The following is a 19,406-nucleotide window of genomic DNA, read 5'->3' as shown; positions in this document are numbered from 1 at the left end:
CCCAGGTGAGTGATGTGCCTGGTCTGGAAGCAGCCCCGAGCCTGCCAGCGGCAGGCAGACCCTCGAGGACCAGCCCCTCGCAGGGAGCGTCCTCACTGCGCCTCCGGACCTGAGACCTGGGACCTGGGACGGAGAGGAACACATGGGCCCCCCCTTGTCCCCGCCCTGGGGTCCAGGCCAACTGGGCTGAGCTGTGCTCAGCTCCGAGTCTCACTTGGTGGACGCCACTGCCGTCTGTCCCTCTGGGAATGAGGACCATGGATCCCACAAACTGCTGAGAGGCACCTGGGCCCTTTGTCCCAGATCCCAGGCGACAGGCCGCGGGGGGGAAAACCCCCGAGCCTCTCTCCGCGTGCGCTGCTCCCACTCTATCATCCGAGAATCCGCTGGGGGGCGCTGTGGAGGAAGCTGCAGGGCCTGCAGAGCCGGCGTCAGCGGCCAGGGCCGCGCCTGGTCTCAGGGCTGCCCAGCCACCAGCAAGACCCTGCACCGCCCTCAGCCCCGCAGCGGAGTCACCCAGCACTCTCCCCACCGCTCGGCTGGGCTCTGCTCAGAGGACGGCGGCGGCGGCTCCGCAGGCTCTGTGGGGGGAGGGGAAGCGGGGGGGAAGGGGGGCAGCTCCCACCCTTGTGCCCGTGGAGGCCTCGCAGCTGCCAGGGCACCCACAGCCCCCGCCTCCCCACGCAGCCCTCCCCGCGCAGCCGCCTGAGGCCCAGCACCGAGCCGTGTGCAGGCTCCTCCGGGGAGGGAGCCCCGGCCCCGTGGACCTTGCACCCCCTGCGAGGTTCCTGCCCAGAGGAAGCTGGGAGCGCGGCCTACGCCGGCCTCCACCCACGGGAGCCACTGCTTCTTGCGGTTCCCTCTGCCCCGGGAGCGGGAGGGCAGGCGGTGACGCGTGTGCACGCCCCATGCACAGCGTCCTGGAGGGACAGGCACACGGGCTGAGGCTGAGAGGGAGCGGGCAGTTATCTCATTCACGGCTTCCTGTACGAGACCCGCCTGGATGCTGGGAGCCGCGGATGCTGGGAGCGTGGATGCTGGGAGCTGTGGATACTGGGAGCGTGGATGCTGGGAGCCGTGGATACTGGGAGCGTGGATACTGGGAGCCGTGGATACTGGGAGCGTGGATGCTGGGAGCGTGGATGCTGGGAGCTGTGGATACTGGGAGCGTGGATGCTGGGAGCTGTGGATGCTAGGAGCATGGATGCTGGGAGCCGGTTGCCCTCACGCCCTCTGAGCTTTGAGATATGAGAAGACACCACTTCTCCAGGAAACATTAAGTCAGAACCTGAAGCTGCGCCTTAGAAAGAAACCAACAGGACGAGCACCCCGACCTTAGAGGCCTGGTCCCAGCCGCGCAGGCACCCGCCACCCAGGAGGGAAGGACGGAGTCTCCCCTCGGAGCCCCCGCCACGGAAGGGACAGGACGGGCCGTGTCAGCGCTCACACGCAGGAGACTCGCCAGCGTCCTCGAGGGGAGCGAGAGGGCAAAGGGCAGGCCACCAGCCTGGCGCGGGAAGCTGGCCCTATGGCCGCGGCCCTGCCCGCCTGCCGGGGTCCCTGTCCCCGCCCCCGCCCGCAGAGCCTCGCTCAGGGCGCCCGCAGAGCTGCAGTGACCACAGACAGACCATCTCCACTTGCAGGCTCACACCGCGGGTGGCCCACAGGCTGAGCTTCCTCCACCGACGATTTAAAACCTCAGTGACCAGCAAACTCCCGGCAGGAAGGGGCTTTAAAAGCCAGCTGACTTGGATGAGTTACCTGAACAAGTGGCGCTGCCAAGCGAAGGGGCCCGGGGGTGGGCTTGCCCACAGACGTATTCCCCACTTTAACCATAATCCTATCTAATGAAGACGGAATATGCTAATTGACCCTCACGCAGTTGCAAAGACGGGAGTGCCCACAGCCAATAAGGAGAGAATATGCTAACTGACTGCCCACCCTCAAAGATGGCGGTGCCCAGTCCCCTTAGCCCCCCAGCCACCCAAGGCTCAGGTAACCAGGGCTGGCCGAGGCTTGCGCTGCCGGCAGTGGCAGTGGCAGCAGCAGAGGTGTGATGGGGTATCACCTTCCCCTGATCGCTGGTCGCCTCCCCCCTGAGGGCTCCCGGACTGTGAGAGGGGCAGGCTGGGCTGAGGGACCTCCCTCCAGTGTATGAATTTTCATGCACCAGGCCTCTAGTTTTAAAATAAATCCTGCTTGAAGTTCTGCAGAAGTCACAGCTCTGAGCACAATTTAAAAATAAACACCCCTCCCGTCAAGTGGAACCAACAGCCAGGAGATGAGCCAGGGGCAGCCTCAGCCCGTCACAGCCCTGCGCGCTGGTCAGCACAGACAGGGCGCACGCGGAGCCGGGCCAGCAGGTGGGAGGAGAGATGGTGCGGGAGGCCAGGCGGCGCACAGCACGGCAGACAGGCGGCCATTTCCACGTGGCAGGAGGGGCGGCGCCGGGCACGGGCTTTGTCTACCTGAGTGCTCCCGCCAGGGAAGGTGGAGGCAGCCGGGTCCAGCTGCTGCTTGGAGGTGCCGGTTCCTGGATGGTAGGTCATGTCGTCTCCTTTAGGCAGCGACCCCCGCTGCTCAGGGAGTGACTTTGTCACGAGCTGTTGTATTGTTCGTTCAGTTTCTATACAATTATTTGTAGAGCCCGCAAAAAACAGGTGCTAAGAGGACCTGCAATGGAGGTGTGTGGGTGTGGGGGGGGGGCCAGGCCAGCCTGACCACCTGGACCGCGCTCCGCCCTGAGCCACCTTCAGCCAGGAGCGTGGGGGCCTCACGCTGCTCCACCTGACAACTCCCAGCGAGAAGCCCACCTGGGAGCATGGCAGTGTCTGACCCGCCCCCGGGTGCGGGCCCACGTGACGGGGTGGGGGCGGGGGAGGTCCCTTCCCAAGGAGAGGGCATCGCAGACACCGGCAGGCCAGCATGGGGAGCCGGGGTGGCACCAGGAGGGGAGCCAGGAGCCCCGCTGTGGCGCGCCCCTGCCTCCCTCTGACCTCGGTGCACTCAGGAGGCCGGTGACCCCGCCCTACCCGACGGCCAGCAGCTGTGAGATCCCCAAGGCGCAGCTGCAGCGAAGTGCCTGCTCTGTGTTCCTTTTCTTTCCTTTTCTTTTCTGCGTAAACAGAGGAAAACACAGAGGGCAACCGTGGCCACCCTGTGACAGGCTCTCCTTGCCACACGTCTGTATCGTCCAGATTTCCTGTGAGCGTGGATCGGCATGTGTGACGCCAAAAAGCATGACCTACGACGCTGCGCAAAAATATACCAAAGAGCGAAAGTAGCTGTTTTGTGCTTTCTCTTAAGAACTGGCTCCTCCAGAAACAAATGACACGGGAAAATTTTTATTTTTTTAAAATCAGAGACTGCGAGCTCCTAAAACAAGCTCCCAACCCGGTTTAGAACGCAAGACGCCGGCTTGCGGTGAGCACACGTCAGTAACCATCTCCTCCCAGAGATGACCCTCCGCTCCTTCAAAAAGCTACCGACTTCGCCCGGCCGGCGTGGCCCAGTGGTTGCAAGTCAACCTATGAACCAGGAGGTCACGGTTCGATCCCGTGTGGGGGTGTGGAGGAGGCAGCCAATTGATTCTCTCTCATCACTGATGTTTTTCTCTCTCCCTTACCCTTCCTCTCTGAAATCAATAAAAAAAACCTATTTTTAAAAAGTTACTGACTTAAAATTTTACCCATTTTAAAATTTATCTTGTTAAAACATATCATACCTCCCTGGCTTCTCAGAAGACAGTACACAAAATCAAATTACTATTCTGAAAATTGTTAAAAGACAAAGGCTACAAGAAGTTATAATAAAATTTGATAAAATTATTGATTAGAAAAAATAAAAACAGCCCTGACCAGACTGCTCAGTGGTTAGAGTGTCAGTCCACACCAAAGGGTCACGGAGACCATTCCCCGTCAAGGGCGCGTACCTGGGTGCAGGCTCCCACCCTGGGAGGAGCATGTGCGAGAGGGAACCAATTGATGTGTCTCCCACTTCAATGTTTCTCTCTCTCTCTTTCTCTCCCTCTCTCTTTAGCAATCAATGGGAAAATGCCCTCGGGTGAGGATTAAAACACACACACAAACACAACAAAAGAAAAAGTAAAAACAAACACAAGCATCAAATCCCAACGTGGGACTCTCAGTCCAGTCCCTCTGAGGTTAGGACACCGGCAGGTCACCCTCCGCCTGGCTGCAGGCGTGGTCAGGGCCCAGGCAGGCAGGTGTGCACGCAGAAGGGGGTGCTGGACCCCGACAGCCGAGATGGGGCCACGCACGCTGGGAGGGCGCCCGGCACTACGGGGAGAGCCGCCGGCTGCCCCTCAGAGAGGCTGGGTCAGGTCCAAGTTCGTAGAACCGCCCGCCCACTCCACCTCCAGGTCCACCAAGGCCGCGGCCCCTTTCTCCGGTCGGGTTGCTTTCGCAGTCAGATCTGTCCTATCTGTTTGTTTATTCATTTTGCCAGCAATTCACAGGGTGCCCACAGCGGGGCACAGCATGCCCACAGCGTGCCAAGCGTACTGGCAGGTCCCAGGGCTCCGGGAGCACAGTCCCGCCCCAGATCACACAGGGCGCGCCAAGTAAACACTACGGCTCCCACGGCAACCACCAGAGGCGGGAGGGGAGCCGCCCGGGACCCCCCCTGAGGCTCCAGGAGCTTTAAGAAAGCGGCTTTTACTGTCTCTGCTCTGAAGGCCTCCAGCCTCCCTGGCAGGCTGGGAGCAGAAAGGAGCCCTGTGGAGTCTCCTGGTGTCACTGGGCGGCTCCTGGCAACGAGCAGACAACAAAAAGAACGCGACGCGACAGTGGAAGCAAGAGACACCCCACCTCTGTGGCAGGGACAGCGCCGTCTAGAACACACAGCGTCGGTGCAGAAGCCGACGGCAGAGGAGACAATCCCCACGAGGCCCAGGGACACCCCTTCCGCGTGCAGTCAGACGCTCACCCCGAACGTGACCAGGACGCGTCTACACTGAGACGCCCGGTAAAACGACACCTGCTTTCCTTGGAAAGTGCCGGGTCAATCCAGACAACGGGCGGCGGAGGAGCTGCGCGGGGTAGGAGGCGGGGCAGGAGCGGGCCTGGGTGGCGGCCGGGCCCTGGGTGCTGTTGGGATGACGGGCAGACCTGGGCTGCGGGCACTGTCCTGGTGTTGTGATGGGACTGTGGATGCGGACCTGTCCTCTCTCTTAGGGAGCTGCTGCAGGACGGGGAGCGGGTGCGGGAGGCCGCCCTGTCCTCTCTCTTAGGGAGCTGCTGCAGGACGGGGAGCGGGTGCGGGAGGCCGACCTGCAGGACGGGGAGCGGGCGTGGGAGGCCGCCCTGTCCTCTCTCTTAGGGAGCTGCTGCAGGACGGGGAGCGGGCGTGGGAGGCCGACCTGTCCTCTCTCTTAGGGAGCTGCTGCAGGACGGGGAGCGGGCGTGGGAGGCCGACCTGCAGGATGGGGAGCGGGTGCGGGAGGCCGCCCTGTCCTCTCTCTTAGGGAGCTGCTGCAGGACGGGGAGCGGGTGCGGGAGGCCGCCCTGTCCTCTCTCTTAGGGAGCTGCTGCAGGACGGGGAGCGGGCGTGGGAGGCTGCCCTGTCCTCTCTCTTAGGGAGCTGCTGCAGGACGGGGAGCGGGTGCGGGAGGCCGACCTGCAGGACGGGGAGCGGGCGTGGGAGGCCAACCTGTCCTCTCTCTTAGGGAGCTGCTGCAGGACGGGAAGCGGGTGCTGGAGGCCGCCCTGTCCTCTCTCTTAGGGAGCTGAGGAGCGGGCGCGGGAGGCCGACCCGCCCTCGAGTCACACACAGACAGCAGAGCCACGGCAGACAGCGAGGAACCGGGATCTGGCCAGCCCAGAGGAAGCATAGGAGCTATTTGTACTCATCTTGCAACTTTTTTAGGAGCTTAAAATTTTTCAAAATGGAAAGTTTAAAAAAATAATTAGAATTACAAAGCCCAGACCCCCCCCCCAACAAAAAGAAGGAACGAAACAGACATGAGCCCACACAGCCCATCTCTCCTGCATGTGAGCACTGAGCCTTCAGAAACGGAGAACAGCCCCTCACATAGCCACCCCCCAAACCGACATGGAGACCACCGAGGGCAAACAGAACGCATTGTAAAACACAGGGCTCTCTAGAGCAGTGGTTCTCAACCTTCCTAATGCCGTGACCCTTTAATGCAGTTCCTCATGTGGTGGTGACCCCCAACCATAAAATTATTTTCGTTGCTACTTCATAACTGTAATGTTACTACTGTTACGAATCGTCATGTAAACATCTGATATGCAGGATGTATTTTCATTGTTACAAATTGAACATAATGAAAGTATAGTGATTAATCACAAAAACAATATGTAATTATATGTGTGTTTTCCGATGGTTTTAGGCGACCCCTGTGGAAGGGTCGTTCGACCCCCAAAGGGGTCGCGACCCACAGGTTGAGAACCGCTGCTCTAGACAAAGGAACAACACGAAGGCCTTGGTCACTCCCAGTCAACATGTCGACATAAAAGAAGGGGATACAGCCCTGACCGGTTTGGCTCAGTGGACAGAGCGTCAGCCTGCGGACTCAAGGGTCCCAGGTTCGACTCCGGTCAAGGGCATGTACCTGGGTTGCGGGCACATCCCCAGTAGGGTGTGTGCAGGAGGCAGCTGATCGATGTTTCTCTCTCATCGATGTTTCTAACTCTCTATCCCTCTCCCTTCCTCTCTGTAAAAAAAAAAAAAAATCAATAAAATATATTTAAAAAAAAGAGAAGGGGGTACAGATCGGGCGTGTGCACAGCTTTCTGTAAATATTTTGGGTTTTCATGCCACATGGTGTGTCTCAATTAAGCAGCCACACAGCATGTAAACATGGCGGTGTTCCAATAAAACTTTATTTATAAAAACAAGAAGCTGGCACCATTTGGCTCACAGACGGTAGTTTGCTGACTGGATCTAAACATGGCCGAGCTGGGCAAGCTGTTCACCAGACGTTCCCCCTTCTCCCTGGGCACGTGGCCCCTCCTGGAGTGGCCGGGACCCAGCTCTGGCCGCTGGCACATGAGCGGAGTGAGAGCTGCCACTTCGGGATCTGCCCACCAGCACTGCCCCTCTGGGCCCTGCCGCAGGCCCGGTGCAGGCAGACACCACTGCAGCCTGGAGCGCAAGCTGGCGGGCGGGTGTGTGTGTGTGTGTGTGTGTGTGTCACCAGCCGGTGCCTGCAGGTCCTGATGCCCATGTGAAAGGTGCCCTGGAACTCCCCGCGAGCGAGATGCTGGTGCTGCCACTCCTCCACCAGAACAGCTGCCGCCAGAGGTTGGACACGTACACAAACACTCCGCCACGCACTGCGCTGGCTCCAGAGCTGACGGTGTCCTCACGGGAGTCAGCTTCCCGAGGGGTAGACACCACTCCACAGTCACAGACAGCGACAGCCACACTGGCAAGGGCCACCGGTTCGAACAGCGTCCCTACAGACGGCGGGCGGGACGGCAGGCACCCCAGCACGCACACACGCTTAAAAAGGCCTTTATAAATGTGCAAGGACAGAAGCACCGCACTGAGAGGGAGGGCTGGCTCCCACACAGCCCCCCACACCCATGCACACCGTCACCCGGCTGCCCAGGGCCCCCACGGCAGCAAGGGCCGTCTCTCAGAACTCGGTGGTGGAGCGACACGGGGCGTGCGGTCCACCTGACCTGCGTTCAGAGCGACAGAAACAAGGGACTGATCAGCCCAGCCAGCAACAAGCCTTCCAGGAAGAGCGGGGCGCAGGTGCCTCCCGCACACCGGTACCCGCAGGCAGCTCCATCTAGTGGGTCAGCCAGGGCCCAGGCCCGACCAGCCCCGCTCAATCTCTCACCGGGAAGGAAACTGCAGAAACAGTGCTTGTGCCCGGGGTGGCGGGGCCAACCGAGGTGGTGGCCACACGCGTGCCCGGGGACCCATGCACGTGCCCAGACACCCACACATGTGCCTGGGGACCCACACACGTGCCCAGGGACCCACACACGTGCCGGGGACCCACACACGTGCCTGGGGACCCACACACGTGCCCAGACACCCACATGCGTGCCCAGACACCCACACGCGTGCCCAGACACCCACACATGTGCCTGGGGACCCACACGCGTGCCCGGGGACCCACACACGTGCCCAGGGACCCACACACATGCCCGGGAACCCACACGCGTGCCTGGGGACCCACACACATGCCCGGGAACCCACACGCGTGCCTGGGGACCCACACACGTGCCCAGGGACCCACACGCGTGCCTGGGGACCCACACACGTGCCCAGACACCCACATGCGTGCCCCTCTTCACAGGCACCGCAGGCAGCAGCACACGTGGCTATTTAAACCCAGATTAACTGAAAAACGAAACCAAATTGGGTTCTTCAGTCCATCCACACACGCCCAGGCTAACCGAGACCGGCCGCGCAGAGAGCGCCCCACCACCGCGCAGGGGGATCTCGACTCTCCACGGGGCCTGCCGGCTAACGCAGGCAGGCCGGCCCAGGAATCTGCTCCCCCCACGGTCTGCAGAGAAAGTGCCACTGCAGAGGCAGTAGGTGTCCCCCCGTGGCCTGGTCTGCGTGCAGCCGACAGAGGGCGGCGGGCGCCTGGCCGGAGCAGCGACGCTTTCCTTGGCCTCGGCCTAGTGAGTCACTGTTCCCGGCTGCGGGGAGCTACCTGCCAAGCGGCCGGACGCTGAAGTCCCGGGGGTGGAGGGAGGAGCAGCTCTGGGCAGCTTTCCTGTCCACAGGCTCCGGCCGGCTGCTCTGTCATGAGCTCCATCAGGTTTCACTTGAATGTTCTTTCCAAATCGGTTCGGAATTAGTTTTCACCGACTCTCTTTCCAGCCGTCGCTCCTGGTAGCATCTAGGAGGCTCCGTGACGGCATCAGCCACCTGGAGCCCTAGCATTTCTGGGGAGGCCTCACGACCGCCACCCCAGGCGCAGCCTGAGCCTGAACCACGCACGGCTCACAGGGCCTCCTCCCCGCAGCTCACCGCGTGGTCGCTCGGCTCCCATGGCACGCCCACCAGCCAGCTGACAAAACGGGGCTCAGACTTCCAGCAGGAAGCTGTACAATTACTTTTTGAGCCCGATATGCTGCCCCCCAACCCAGAACATCTGTGAGCCGGAGCAGGCGAGTCTGGGAGGGCTGGGGCGGCTGGAGCACGCCGGCGTCTCCCTGTCCGCTCGGGAAGAGAGAGTCACAGAAAGCAAAGCCTTTTTCGAGGAGAGAGGTCAGCCCGCCCGCCGTGCAGCACCGATCCACGGGGAGGAGGCAGGCAGGCGAGAGCGTCCAGGAGAGCCAGGCAGCGGGAGGAGGCGACTGCCTGCGCCACCCGAGGGGAGCCGCCATGCGTAGAGGTTTCCCAAAGATCCCCGCCGAGGCACCTTCCCAGCAAACCACCAGTCACTGGCACCTGAGGACTGGCATGGCTCCATGCCCCCCCCCCCCCGCCCCCGTGGCCTCCACCTGCGGCTGGAGGGAAAGCAGGGTGTCCTCCGGGAACCAGCTGGGAGAGGACTGGCTACGGGGAATAGGAAATGATCGGCAGGTGGGCAGTCCCCGTGAACTAGCCAGGGACTGACACACAGAATACCAAGCTCCAGCCAGACGCGGAGCCACTGTGTGACTTCTCACTTCCACGTACGGTGTCACTCAGCTCTTAAAGCAAATTTAAAACTTAAACTACATCGAAAGGCCTGGCCCTTCAGGTAAAAGATGTATTCAGAACGCAAGACCGAGCGGCAGCCTGTAGGGGGCAGTCCAGGGTCACTCACTGGTGCCGTTTAGGTCCACTCTGCAGCAGCCGGCAAGGACCAGCTGTCCAGTGGGGGAGGCATCGAAGGAGACGTCGTGGCCCAAAAGGCACGCGTGCTCCTCGCTGGGCACCCCCGCTTCCCCGCACACACTTACCGGGCAGGACTCACCCCCCCCCCCCCCGCCCCCCGCTTCCCCGCACACACTTACCGGGCGGGACTCCCCCTCTCCCCGCACACGCTTACCGGACAGGACTCCCCCCCCCGTTCCCCGCACACACTTACCGGGCGGGACTCCCCCTCTCCCCGCACACGCTTACCGGACAGGACTCCCCCCCCCGTTCCCCGCACACACTTACCGGGCGGGACTCCCCATCTCGCCGCACACGCTTACCGGGCGGGACTCCCCCCACCCGTTCCCCGCACACGCTTACCGGGCAGGACCTCCCCCCCCCCCACGCTTCCCCGCACACGCTTACCAGGCGGGACTCCCCCCTCTGCCCGCACACGCTTACCGGACAGGACTCCCCTGCTCTGCCCGCACACGCTTACCGGACGGGACTCCTCCCTCTGCCCGCACACGCTTACCAGGCGGGACTCCCCCCTCTGCCCGCACACGCTTACCGGGCGGGACTCTCCCCTCTCCCCGCACACGCTTACCGGGCGGGACTCCTCCCTCTGCCCGCACACACTTACCGGGCGGGACTCCCCCCTCTGCCCGCACACGCTTACCGGGCGGGACTCCTCCCTCTGCCCGCACACGCTTACCGGACGGGACTCCTCCCTCTGCCCGCACACGCTTACCAGGCGGGACTCCCCCCTCTGCCTGCACACGCTTACCGGACAGGACTCCCCTGCTCTGCCCGCACACGCTTACCGGGCGGGACTCCTCCCTCTGCCCGCACACGCTTACCGGACGGGACTCCTCCCTCTGCCCGCACACGCTTACCGGACGGGACTCCTCCCTCTGCCTGCACACGCTTACCGGACGGGACTCCTCCCTCTGCCTGCACACGCTTACCGGACGGGACTCCCCCCTCTGCCTGCACACGCTTACCGGGCGGGACTCTCCCCTCTCCCCGCACACGCTTACCGGGCGGGACTCCTCCCTCTCCCCGCACACACTTACCGGGTGGGACTCCCCCTCTCCCCGCACACGCTTACCGGGCGGGACTCCTCCCTCTGCCCGCACACGCTTACCGGGCGGGACTCCCCCCTCTCCCCGCACACACTTACCGGGCGGGACTCTCCCCTCTCCCCGCACACGCTTACCGGGCGGGACTCCTCCCTCTGCCCGCACACGCTTACCGGGCGGGACTCCTCCCTCTGCCCGCACACGCTTACCGGGCGGGACTCCTCCCTCTGCCCGCACACGCTTACCGGGCGGGACTCCTCCCTCTGCCCGCACACGCTTACCGGGCGGGACTCCTCCCTCTCCCCGCACACGCTTACCGGGCGGGACTCCTCCCTCTGCCCGCACACGCTTACCGGGCGGGACTCCTCCCTCTGCCCGCACACGCTTACCGGGCGGGACTCTCTCCTCTCCCCGCACACGCTTACCGGGCGGGACTCCTCCCTCTGCCCGCACACGCTTACCGGGCGGGACTCTCTCCTCTCCCCGCACACGCTTACCGGGCGGGACTCCTCCCTCTGCCCGCACACGCTTACCGGGCGGGACTCTCTCCTCTCCCCGCACACGCTTACCGGGCGGGACTCCCCCCTCTCCCCGCACACACTTACCGGGCGGGACTCCTCCCTCTGCCCGCACACGCTTACCAGGCGGGACTCCCCCCTCTGCCCGCACACGCTTACCGGACAGGACTCCCCTGCTCTGCCCGCACACGCTTACCGGGCGGGACTCCTCCCTCTGCCCGCACACGCTTACCGGACGGGACTCCTCCCTCTGCCCGCACACGCTTACCGGACGGGACTCCTCCCTCTGCCTGCACACGCTTACCGGACGGGACTCCTCCCTCTGCCTGCACACGCTTACCGGACGGGACTCCCCCCTCTGCCTGCACACGCTTACCGGGCGGGACTCTCCCCTCTCCCCGCACACGCTTACCGGGCGGGACTCCTCCCTCTCCCCGCACACACTTACCGGGTGGGACTCCCCCTCTCCCCGCACACGCTTACCGGGCGGGACTCCTCCCTCTCCCCGCACACACTTACCGGGCGGGACTCCCCCCTCTCCCCGCACACACTTACCGGGCGGGACTCTCCCCTCTCCCCGCACACGCTTACCGGGCGGGACTCCTCCCTCTGCCCGCACACGCTTACCGGGCGGGACTCCTCCCTCTGCCCGCACACGCTTACCGGGCGGGACTCCTCCCTCTGCCCGCACACGCTTACCGGGCGGGACTCCTCCCTCTGCCCGCACACGCTTACCGGGCGGGACTCCTCCCTCTCCCCGCACACGCTTACCGGGCGGGACTCCTCCCTCTGCCCGCACACGCTTACCGGGCGGGACTCCACCCTCTGCCCGCACACGTTTACCGGGCGGGACTCTCTCCTCTCCCCCGCACACGCTTACCGGGCGGGACTCCTCCCTCTGCCCGCACACGCTTACCGGGCGGGACTCTCTCCTCTCCCCGCACACGCTTACCGGGCGGGACTCCCCCCTCTCCCCGCACACACTTACCGGGCGGGACTCCTCCCTCTGCCCGCACACGCTTACCGGGCGGGACTCTCCCCTCTCCCCGCACACGCTTACCGGGCGGGACTCCTCCCTCTGCCCGCACACGCTTACCGGGCGGGACTCTCTCCTCTCCCCGCACACGCTTACCGGGCGGGACTCTCCCCTCTCCCCGCACACGCTTACCGGGCGGGACTCCTCCCTCTCCCCGCACACGCTTACCGGGCGGGACTCCCCCTCTCCCCGCACACGCTTACCGGGCGGGACTCCTCCCTCTCCCCGCACACGCTTACCGGGCGGGACTCTCCCCTCTCCCCGCACACGCTTACCGGGCGGGGACTCTCCCCTCTCCCCGCACACACTTACCGGGCGGGACTCCCCCTCTCCACACACGCTTACCGGGCGGGACTCCCCCTCTCCACACACACACACACACACACACACACACACACACACGCTGATCCAGGACAGCGCAGTGACGAGGTGCCAGCCATACAGACCGTCAGGAAGCGAGTACCTCCTTCTAAACACTTTTGTTTGGGGAACAGCTCCTTCTCATAAGCAGTCATTTCTGAAGGAGGTGTGCACAGTCATTGCTGCTCTTGAACAGGATGGTGAGGACACGTTCTAGTCTCTCAGTCCTACTTTCTAGCAGAACAGCACACAAACCCACACCAGCCCCGCTCTTCGGGGACAACTGGGTCCGGCCGAACACCTTGCGAGCTGGGGGAATAAACACAGGTGGGCGCCAGGGACCGCGCCCCTGGGCAGCAGGGGGACCGCACAACGCGGGGCCCCGCTGAGCCCAGGCCTGGCCCGAGGGGACAGGGCCCCGAGCCTTGGGCAGGGCAGCCGTGTGCTGCACACCGGCATCGGGGAGGAGCGTCCTCTGAGGGACACGGAGGACGGCATGGCCTGACACGTTCCAGGTGACGGCGGGCAGAGGGGTCCTAGTCGGAGCCGGGAAACACCCCCGCCCCCTGCGGGGCGCCTGGGCACGACACCTCGAGGGGGCCACGCGAGCAGCGTGAGTGGGAGTAGAAGTGTCTGCGACCGACCCACCCCAGCTCATCCCACCACGTCCAAGGACAGCCACGTGGTCCACGGGCCGGAGTGGGCACGGGAGGCCCGAGGGCGCGACCACGGGGCCACCCCAGCAAATCAGGGGACACACTGCTCTCCCAGCCTCGGTCGGACTCGTGGCGACAGCCACATGCCTTCCCGCTCCCCTCTGCACACGGCGAGGTCTGCTCACACTGTCCCACTGTCCCCTCTCCATCCGCCGAGCAGCTGCCCAGGCGGCCAGGAGCTCCTGGAGAAGGAGCCGCAGCACCACCCGCAAAGCCGCGGTGAGTCAGCGGCCGCTTCCAGGAGGCTCCCCCTCCTGCCCTGAGGCGCTGGGAATGGAGGTGGTCATGGAAACGAGGGGCTGCTGTCAGTGGAGCTGTCATTAACTTAGCGAGTCCTTCCCGACACCCGAGATCGCGAACAGCAGAGTAAATGCTGCGTGTCCCCGCCCGGTGCCCCGTGGCCTCCTCCGCACACACTGCCACGCACCGGGTCTCTCAGAAGCGCGAACGGGGACACGGCAGAGCCCCTCACACCTCTCCGCGCCGCCCGCCCTGCCAGAGGGCGCCATGAACCCACGCTGCACCCAGCTCCACACACACACCCTGACAGCACCCTGCGGCTTCTGAAACGCGAATAAATGTCCTCGTGGGGTGACAGGCCCCAATCTCCAGGTGAACTGCGCGCTGGAGAGAGTGGTACCGTCCTCAAATCCCCGAGGCGATGGGCTGGCTCCAGCAGCCACGGCCGGAAGCTTCCGAAGTAAGTGTGCACAAGACGACAGCCTGACTGTGAGCAAATGTTTATGATACCAGAACTGCTAACCGGCAAGAAAACCAGAAAAAAGCAGTTATTTAGAGAGAGTGCCACATTTCATATGTTTTTAAAAAATTGCCCTAGCCCATCTGGCTCAGAGGACAGAGCGCAGGCCTGCGGACCGAAGGGTCCCGGGCTCGATTCTGGTCAAGGGCACGTACCTCGGTTGCAGGCTCCTCCCGGGTCTGGGACCTGGTCAGGGTGCCTGCTGGAGGCACCCAGTTGGTGTGTTTCTCTCACATTGATGTTTCTCTCTGTCTTTCCCTCTGTCTTCCACTCTCTCTAAAAATCAATGGAAAAATATCCTCAGGTGAGGATTTAAAAAAAATTCTCATCCAAGAATACATTTTTATTGAAGAGAGAGAGAGAAAGAGAGAGAGAGAGAGAGAGAGAGAAACATCAACCGGTTGCCCCCATACAGGCCCCAACAGGGGATCAAACCAGGACGATGCTCCAACCCACTGAGCCACTTGGCCAGGGCCATTTCATGTCTTGACCCAGCTGTCCCGGCACAGCACCAGCCTCTCCGTTCTGCAGCCTCAAACCATCTCCTCTACCCAACAGCCACCTGTCTGAACATGCTGCCCCCCCCGAACATGCCTTCCTTCAGAGAAGGCTCTTCTGGCTCAACCTCTTCCTCCCCGGTCATAACGGGCCCCACCTGAGAGCCCGTCTCCCCTGTCGTTTCTGTGGCCCTACCTGCTCCACACGTCTGCACACGTCACAACACGTCATGGCAGACCAGCCTCCCTCATCACAGCTCTTTTCTCCACACAGAAACAGCCAGATCTGACACCCTGTCTTGTCCAAGTGCAAACCCAACTGGGCACACAAGCCCAGTCCTGGACCAGCCACCGCCCAGGGCCGTGACATGGGTCTACACTAGACTCCACAGCGTCAGGAAGGGTTGGGAGGGAGGGAGGGACACCCTTGCTGTCACCTGGGATGCTGGGCACTGAGCTAACCTGCCTCCTCACGAAGTCCAGGGCACTTTCCAATTAATTTCGCTTTAACAACTCCTTGTACAACGGTCAGTGACTAATTTGATCTTCTTCCAATGACCCGTTGGAATAGCAACAAGAAACTATGCTCTGTATGTTTTCATTTACGTAGTAACATTTATGTAGCAACATGCTTTGGTGGTTACCATTCATGACTGTTCATCACGGTCCATGTGCAGAGGCCGTGATCCGTGACATGTCGGTCACCGCGTGCTGCCAGGGGGCAGGGCCGGCACAGCAGAGCGGACCACAGGGAGCTACACCGCGCCGGGGACCAGACGTGGCCGACCTCGGCAATGGCTTCCTCAGACACACCACCACCCACTCCTAGGAGCAGTTCTGGCCAAAAACGTCAAATGCCCGCCTGATCAAGCCTCCAGCTCCCACAACCAATACACTGGAAGGACAGGGGAAGGACATGCGAACGGGCACCAGGGAGCCCAATCTGTAACCCGGGAAACTTACAGGACGCGACCTCGCTCCTCAGAGAAAGAGAAAGAGGCGAGATGGAGCGAACGGATCCCGGACCCCAACCGATCGGAGTGCGCACCCGACCCAAACACTTAGAATTCCCGCGGCAGGAAGGGGAATCCAAACACTGCCTGGGCGTCTGATGACAGGAAGAAATCATTGTTAGCTTTTTAGGTGCGATAGCGGCACTGTGGTTAGGTTTTAAGAAAAGAATCGTTATCTTTCATTGAAGTCTTTACAGGCAGGGCAATAGACATTTGTGATTTGCTTCCAAATAACTGAGGGCGGGAACAAAGATGAGTGGGGTCAAAGATAAACCAAGTTTGGCCTGAACAGGACAGTTGCTGCAGCCGGGGCGGTGTGTGTGTGTGTGTGTGGGGGGGGGTGGTGGTGGTGGCTGTGTGTGTGTGTGTGTGTGTGTATGTGGTGTGTGTGTGGTGTGTGTGTGTGTGTGTGTGTGTATGTGTGGTGTGTGTGGGGGTGTGTACGTGTGTGTGTTTGTGTGTATGTATGTGTGTGTATGTGTGTGGAGGGGGTGTGTGGGGGTCTGTGTGTGTGTGACTGTGCGTGTGTATATGTGTGTGGGGGGGCTGTGGCTGTGTGTGTATGTGTATTGTGTGTGTATGTGTGGTGTGTACGTGTGTGTGGGTGTGTGAATGTATGTTTGTGTGTATGTATGTGTGTGTATGTGTGTGTAGGGGGTGTATGTGTGTGGAGGGGGTGTGTGTGTGTGTGGAGGGGGTGTGTGTGCGTGGCCCCGCAATGCAAACAAGAGAGCCCAAGTCTCATGCGACCGCAGCCCACTGGGCCCAAGAGCAGTGAACGCAGTTCCCAGTCAGGACTCCACCCCGCGGTGAGGACGTTCATGACGTCACACATTCACGGCAAAGCTGTGCACCAGGCCGGAGGGGCCACGCGCGGACAGTCCTGAACCTCCTGTTCCAGGGAGAAAATGTCCACCCCAGCTGCCCTGCGCTCACGTCGAGACCACTCCCTGATGGCCCTCCACGCACGGGCCTGGCCTCAGCTCGAAGACAAGCCTCCAACCGCCACAGTACAAGCGCCACTGGGGGTAGGTGTCCCGGGAGAGGAGAGGAGGCTCAGACGCGGGCGCACTTGCCAACAGGCTGACGCTTAGAAGCAAACAGCCCTTCCCAGGAGGCAGCACAGGTACCCGCTTCATGGCCCTCCTTCCCCAGGCTCCTGCTCTGGTCCATTTCCCACCCTGCCTACAGGATCGCCGGCAAGCAGCCCGCCGCAGGCCGGAGGGGTGTGGGCCCGGCGACACCGCCCCCCCCCAGGGGCCCTGGGATGCGCCCCTGAAAAGCCAGGCTCCTGGGGTGCAGCCTGCAGAGTACGGTGAACACCAAGCCCACCTCACAGACACAGACGTGGTCGTGTCTGCCTCCCCTGGGTTAGAGGAAACCCGGTGCCTTTCAGACTCGGCGAGGACCTGGGGAGGCATGTGCCTACCCCACCGCCAGGCAGGGAACCTGGAAACAGGACCGCTGGGTACCGGCCCTCACGGAGCCTGAGTCACAGCAAGTGCCTGAGCAGCAACAGGCCTCCAGGAGCCGCAGGGGAGGGCGGAGGACTGCTTACCTGGCGTTCCCACAGGCGTGGCTGCCCCGAAATGCATTTAATGGCCCGGGATGGGGCAGGCCTGCCGGTTCCGGAGAGATAGGCCCGGAGTGATTACCAGCTCGGGCGGAACAAGGCCAACCATTCACCCGGCCCTGGCTTTCCGAAACGCATGCCTTTCGTGTTTGCAAAATGCAGTGAGTCACTGTTGATGTTGCCACCTGCAGATTATTCAACAGCATATTTACAAGCAAACATGCCCAGCCCCTGGGAAGGAGACGTTTACGGCGCGGGTCTGGCCCTGGAAATTACCAGCAAAAAGTCCCCCAACGAACGCGGGGCTGGTAGAGGAGCACCAGACCCTGGGAATGAAGCAACAGGAGGAAGACAAACACCGCGGAGTGAAAGGCAGTGACTCCGCCCGAAAAAGAAAGTGCCGAAGAGGAAATGAGTAGCCAGTTAAATGGCTTTCCCCGATCTCGGGAGAGCAGGCTCCCGGGGGCAGAAACGCGCGCGTGGGAACCGGAAGCGGGGGAAGTGCGCGAGGAGCGGGAGGAAGACCGGGATGTGGCCAAAGCTCGCACCCCGCGGGTTTCCTTCCCGCCGGCCCCTCGCTGGGCGCCGGGTACCCCTGGCCCGTCCCGGGAGCGTCCGGACCCGCATCTCCACGATCCCCCAGTGGCACCCCCCGGTCCTGTCCCTCCGCCCTCCCTCGGATGGGGGCGGCCCCTCCCCGCCCAAGTCGCTGCGGGTGCCGACCTGGTCCCTCCTGCGGGGGGCTCGGGCCTGGGGTGCGGGGAGGACCCGCACTTCCCCCAGCGACACCACCCGACGCGAGCGGGGGCGACCCCGGCGTCCCGATCGGGGCGGGAACAGGGGCGACGGCCGGGATCCACGGCAGGGGCAGGCGGAGTGACCCTCGGGGCCAGAGGCCAGGCCGGGTGGGGTCAGGAGTGACCCGTGTCCAGGCTGGGCAGGGACCGGGCCGCGACCGGGGGTGACCCCTGGGCCCGGACGGGGCGGGGTGCGGGCGTTGCCGGGCGGGGCCCGCCGGGGTCGGGCCGGGCCGGGGTCGCGCACTCACTGCTTGGGCAGCTGCAGGGCGGGCGCGCCGCGCCGCTGGAAGGCCCCGTCCACGAAGACGCCGTTCTTGCCGAGGCAGCGCAGGTAGAAGTGGGGCTCCTGGAAGGTGAGCTGCAGGTGGCGCCGCGAGATGAAGCTCGACAGGCCCATGCTCACGTCCACCGAGCCCTGCGACGAGTTGCGGCCGATGGTGACGCTGGGCTGCCGCATGAGGAACTCGAACTCGCGGCCCTCGAGGCGCGCCAGCACCGGCCCCGGGCTCCGGCGCACCGAGTCGGCCGCCGCGGCCACCAGGGCCTCGCCCGGCGCGCCCGCGCCCCCCGCGCCCCCCGCGATCGCTCCCGGCGGCGGCGGCGGCGGCGGGGGCTGGGCGGGCGGCGGCGGCGACGGGGCGGCCGGCCCGGGGGCGGCGGGGGCGGCGGGGGCCGCGGCGGCCGGGAAGGCGGCGGCGGCGGCGGCGCACAGCACGGGGCTGCAGGGCGCCGAGCGCAGCGCCAGCAGGGCGCGGGCCCCGCTGTCCTCGCCGACTTCGGCCATGTTCGCGCAGCTCCGAGCGGCCTCCGGCGGCGGCGCGGCGGCGGGGGGCGGGGCTCCGCGGGGCGGCGGCGGGCGCGGAATCCCGGGCTGGATCGCGCCGCAGCGGAGCGGAGCGACCGGCCGCGCGCCCCGCCCGTCCCGTCCGCCAGGGCTCGCGGGGGCTCGCGGGGACCGGGAGGGGCGCTGTCTGCGCGCGGCCACTGCGCCTGCCCCAGGGCTACCCCCTCGCCCACTGCCCCCGGCTGTAGGCGGCCCGTTCCTCCGTCCTGGGGACGCGGGAGGGGAACCCGCCCGCCCCCCAAATGTCTAACTGGAAAGTTTGGGTCCCGGAACAAACGACCTCAGCCGCTTCCTGGGCCGGAACCACCCCGTCCTGCCGCCCTAAAGGAGGGACGGACAGCAGCGCCCACGTGAGAGTGTCCAGCTGTAGATGAAGGTGGCCTAACGGTGCCTGCGACCCCCGGTG

General features: G+C 63.7%; 1 protein-coding gene across 1 annotated transcript in view; it reads right to left on the bottom strand.

Moving 5' to 3' along the window:
- Positions 1-18,940, bottom strand: part of FOXK1 (forkhead box K1) — a 46,601-nt gene extending 27,661 nt beyond the window's left edge. The window contains exon 1 of the mRNA XM_070414298.1: positions 18,405-18,940. Coding sequence (XP_070270399.1) covers positions 18,405-18,940 — 536 coding nt within the window. The remainder of the gene's footprint in view (positions 1-18,404) is intronic.
- Positions 18,941-19,406: the final 466 nt, after the last annotated feature.

Source organism: Myotis yumanensis, unplaced genomic scaffold (genome assembly GCF_028538775.1).
Source record: "Myotis yumanensis isolate MYYU_CA2020_CCGP unplaced genomic scaffold, mMyoYum1.0.hap1 SCAF_5, whole genome shotgun sequence".
Taxonomy (NCBI): domain Eukaryota; kingdom Metazoa; phylum Chordata; class Mammalia; order Chiroptera; family Vespertilionidae; genus Myotis; species Myotis yumanensis.
The sequence above is the reverse complement of the archived record's forward strand: the minus strand, read 5'-3'. Positions and strand labels throughout refer to the sequence as shown.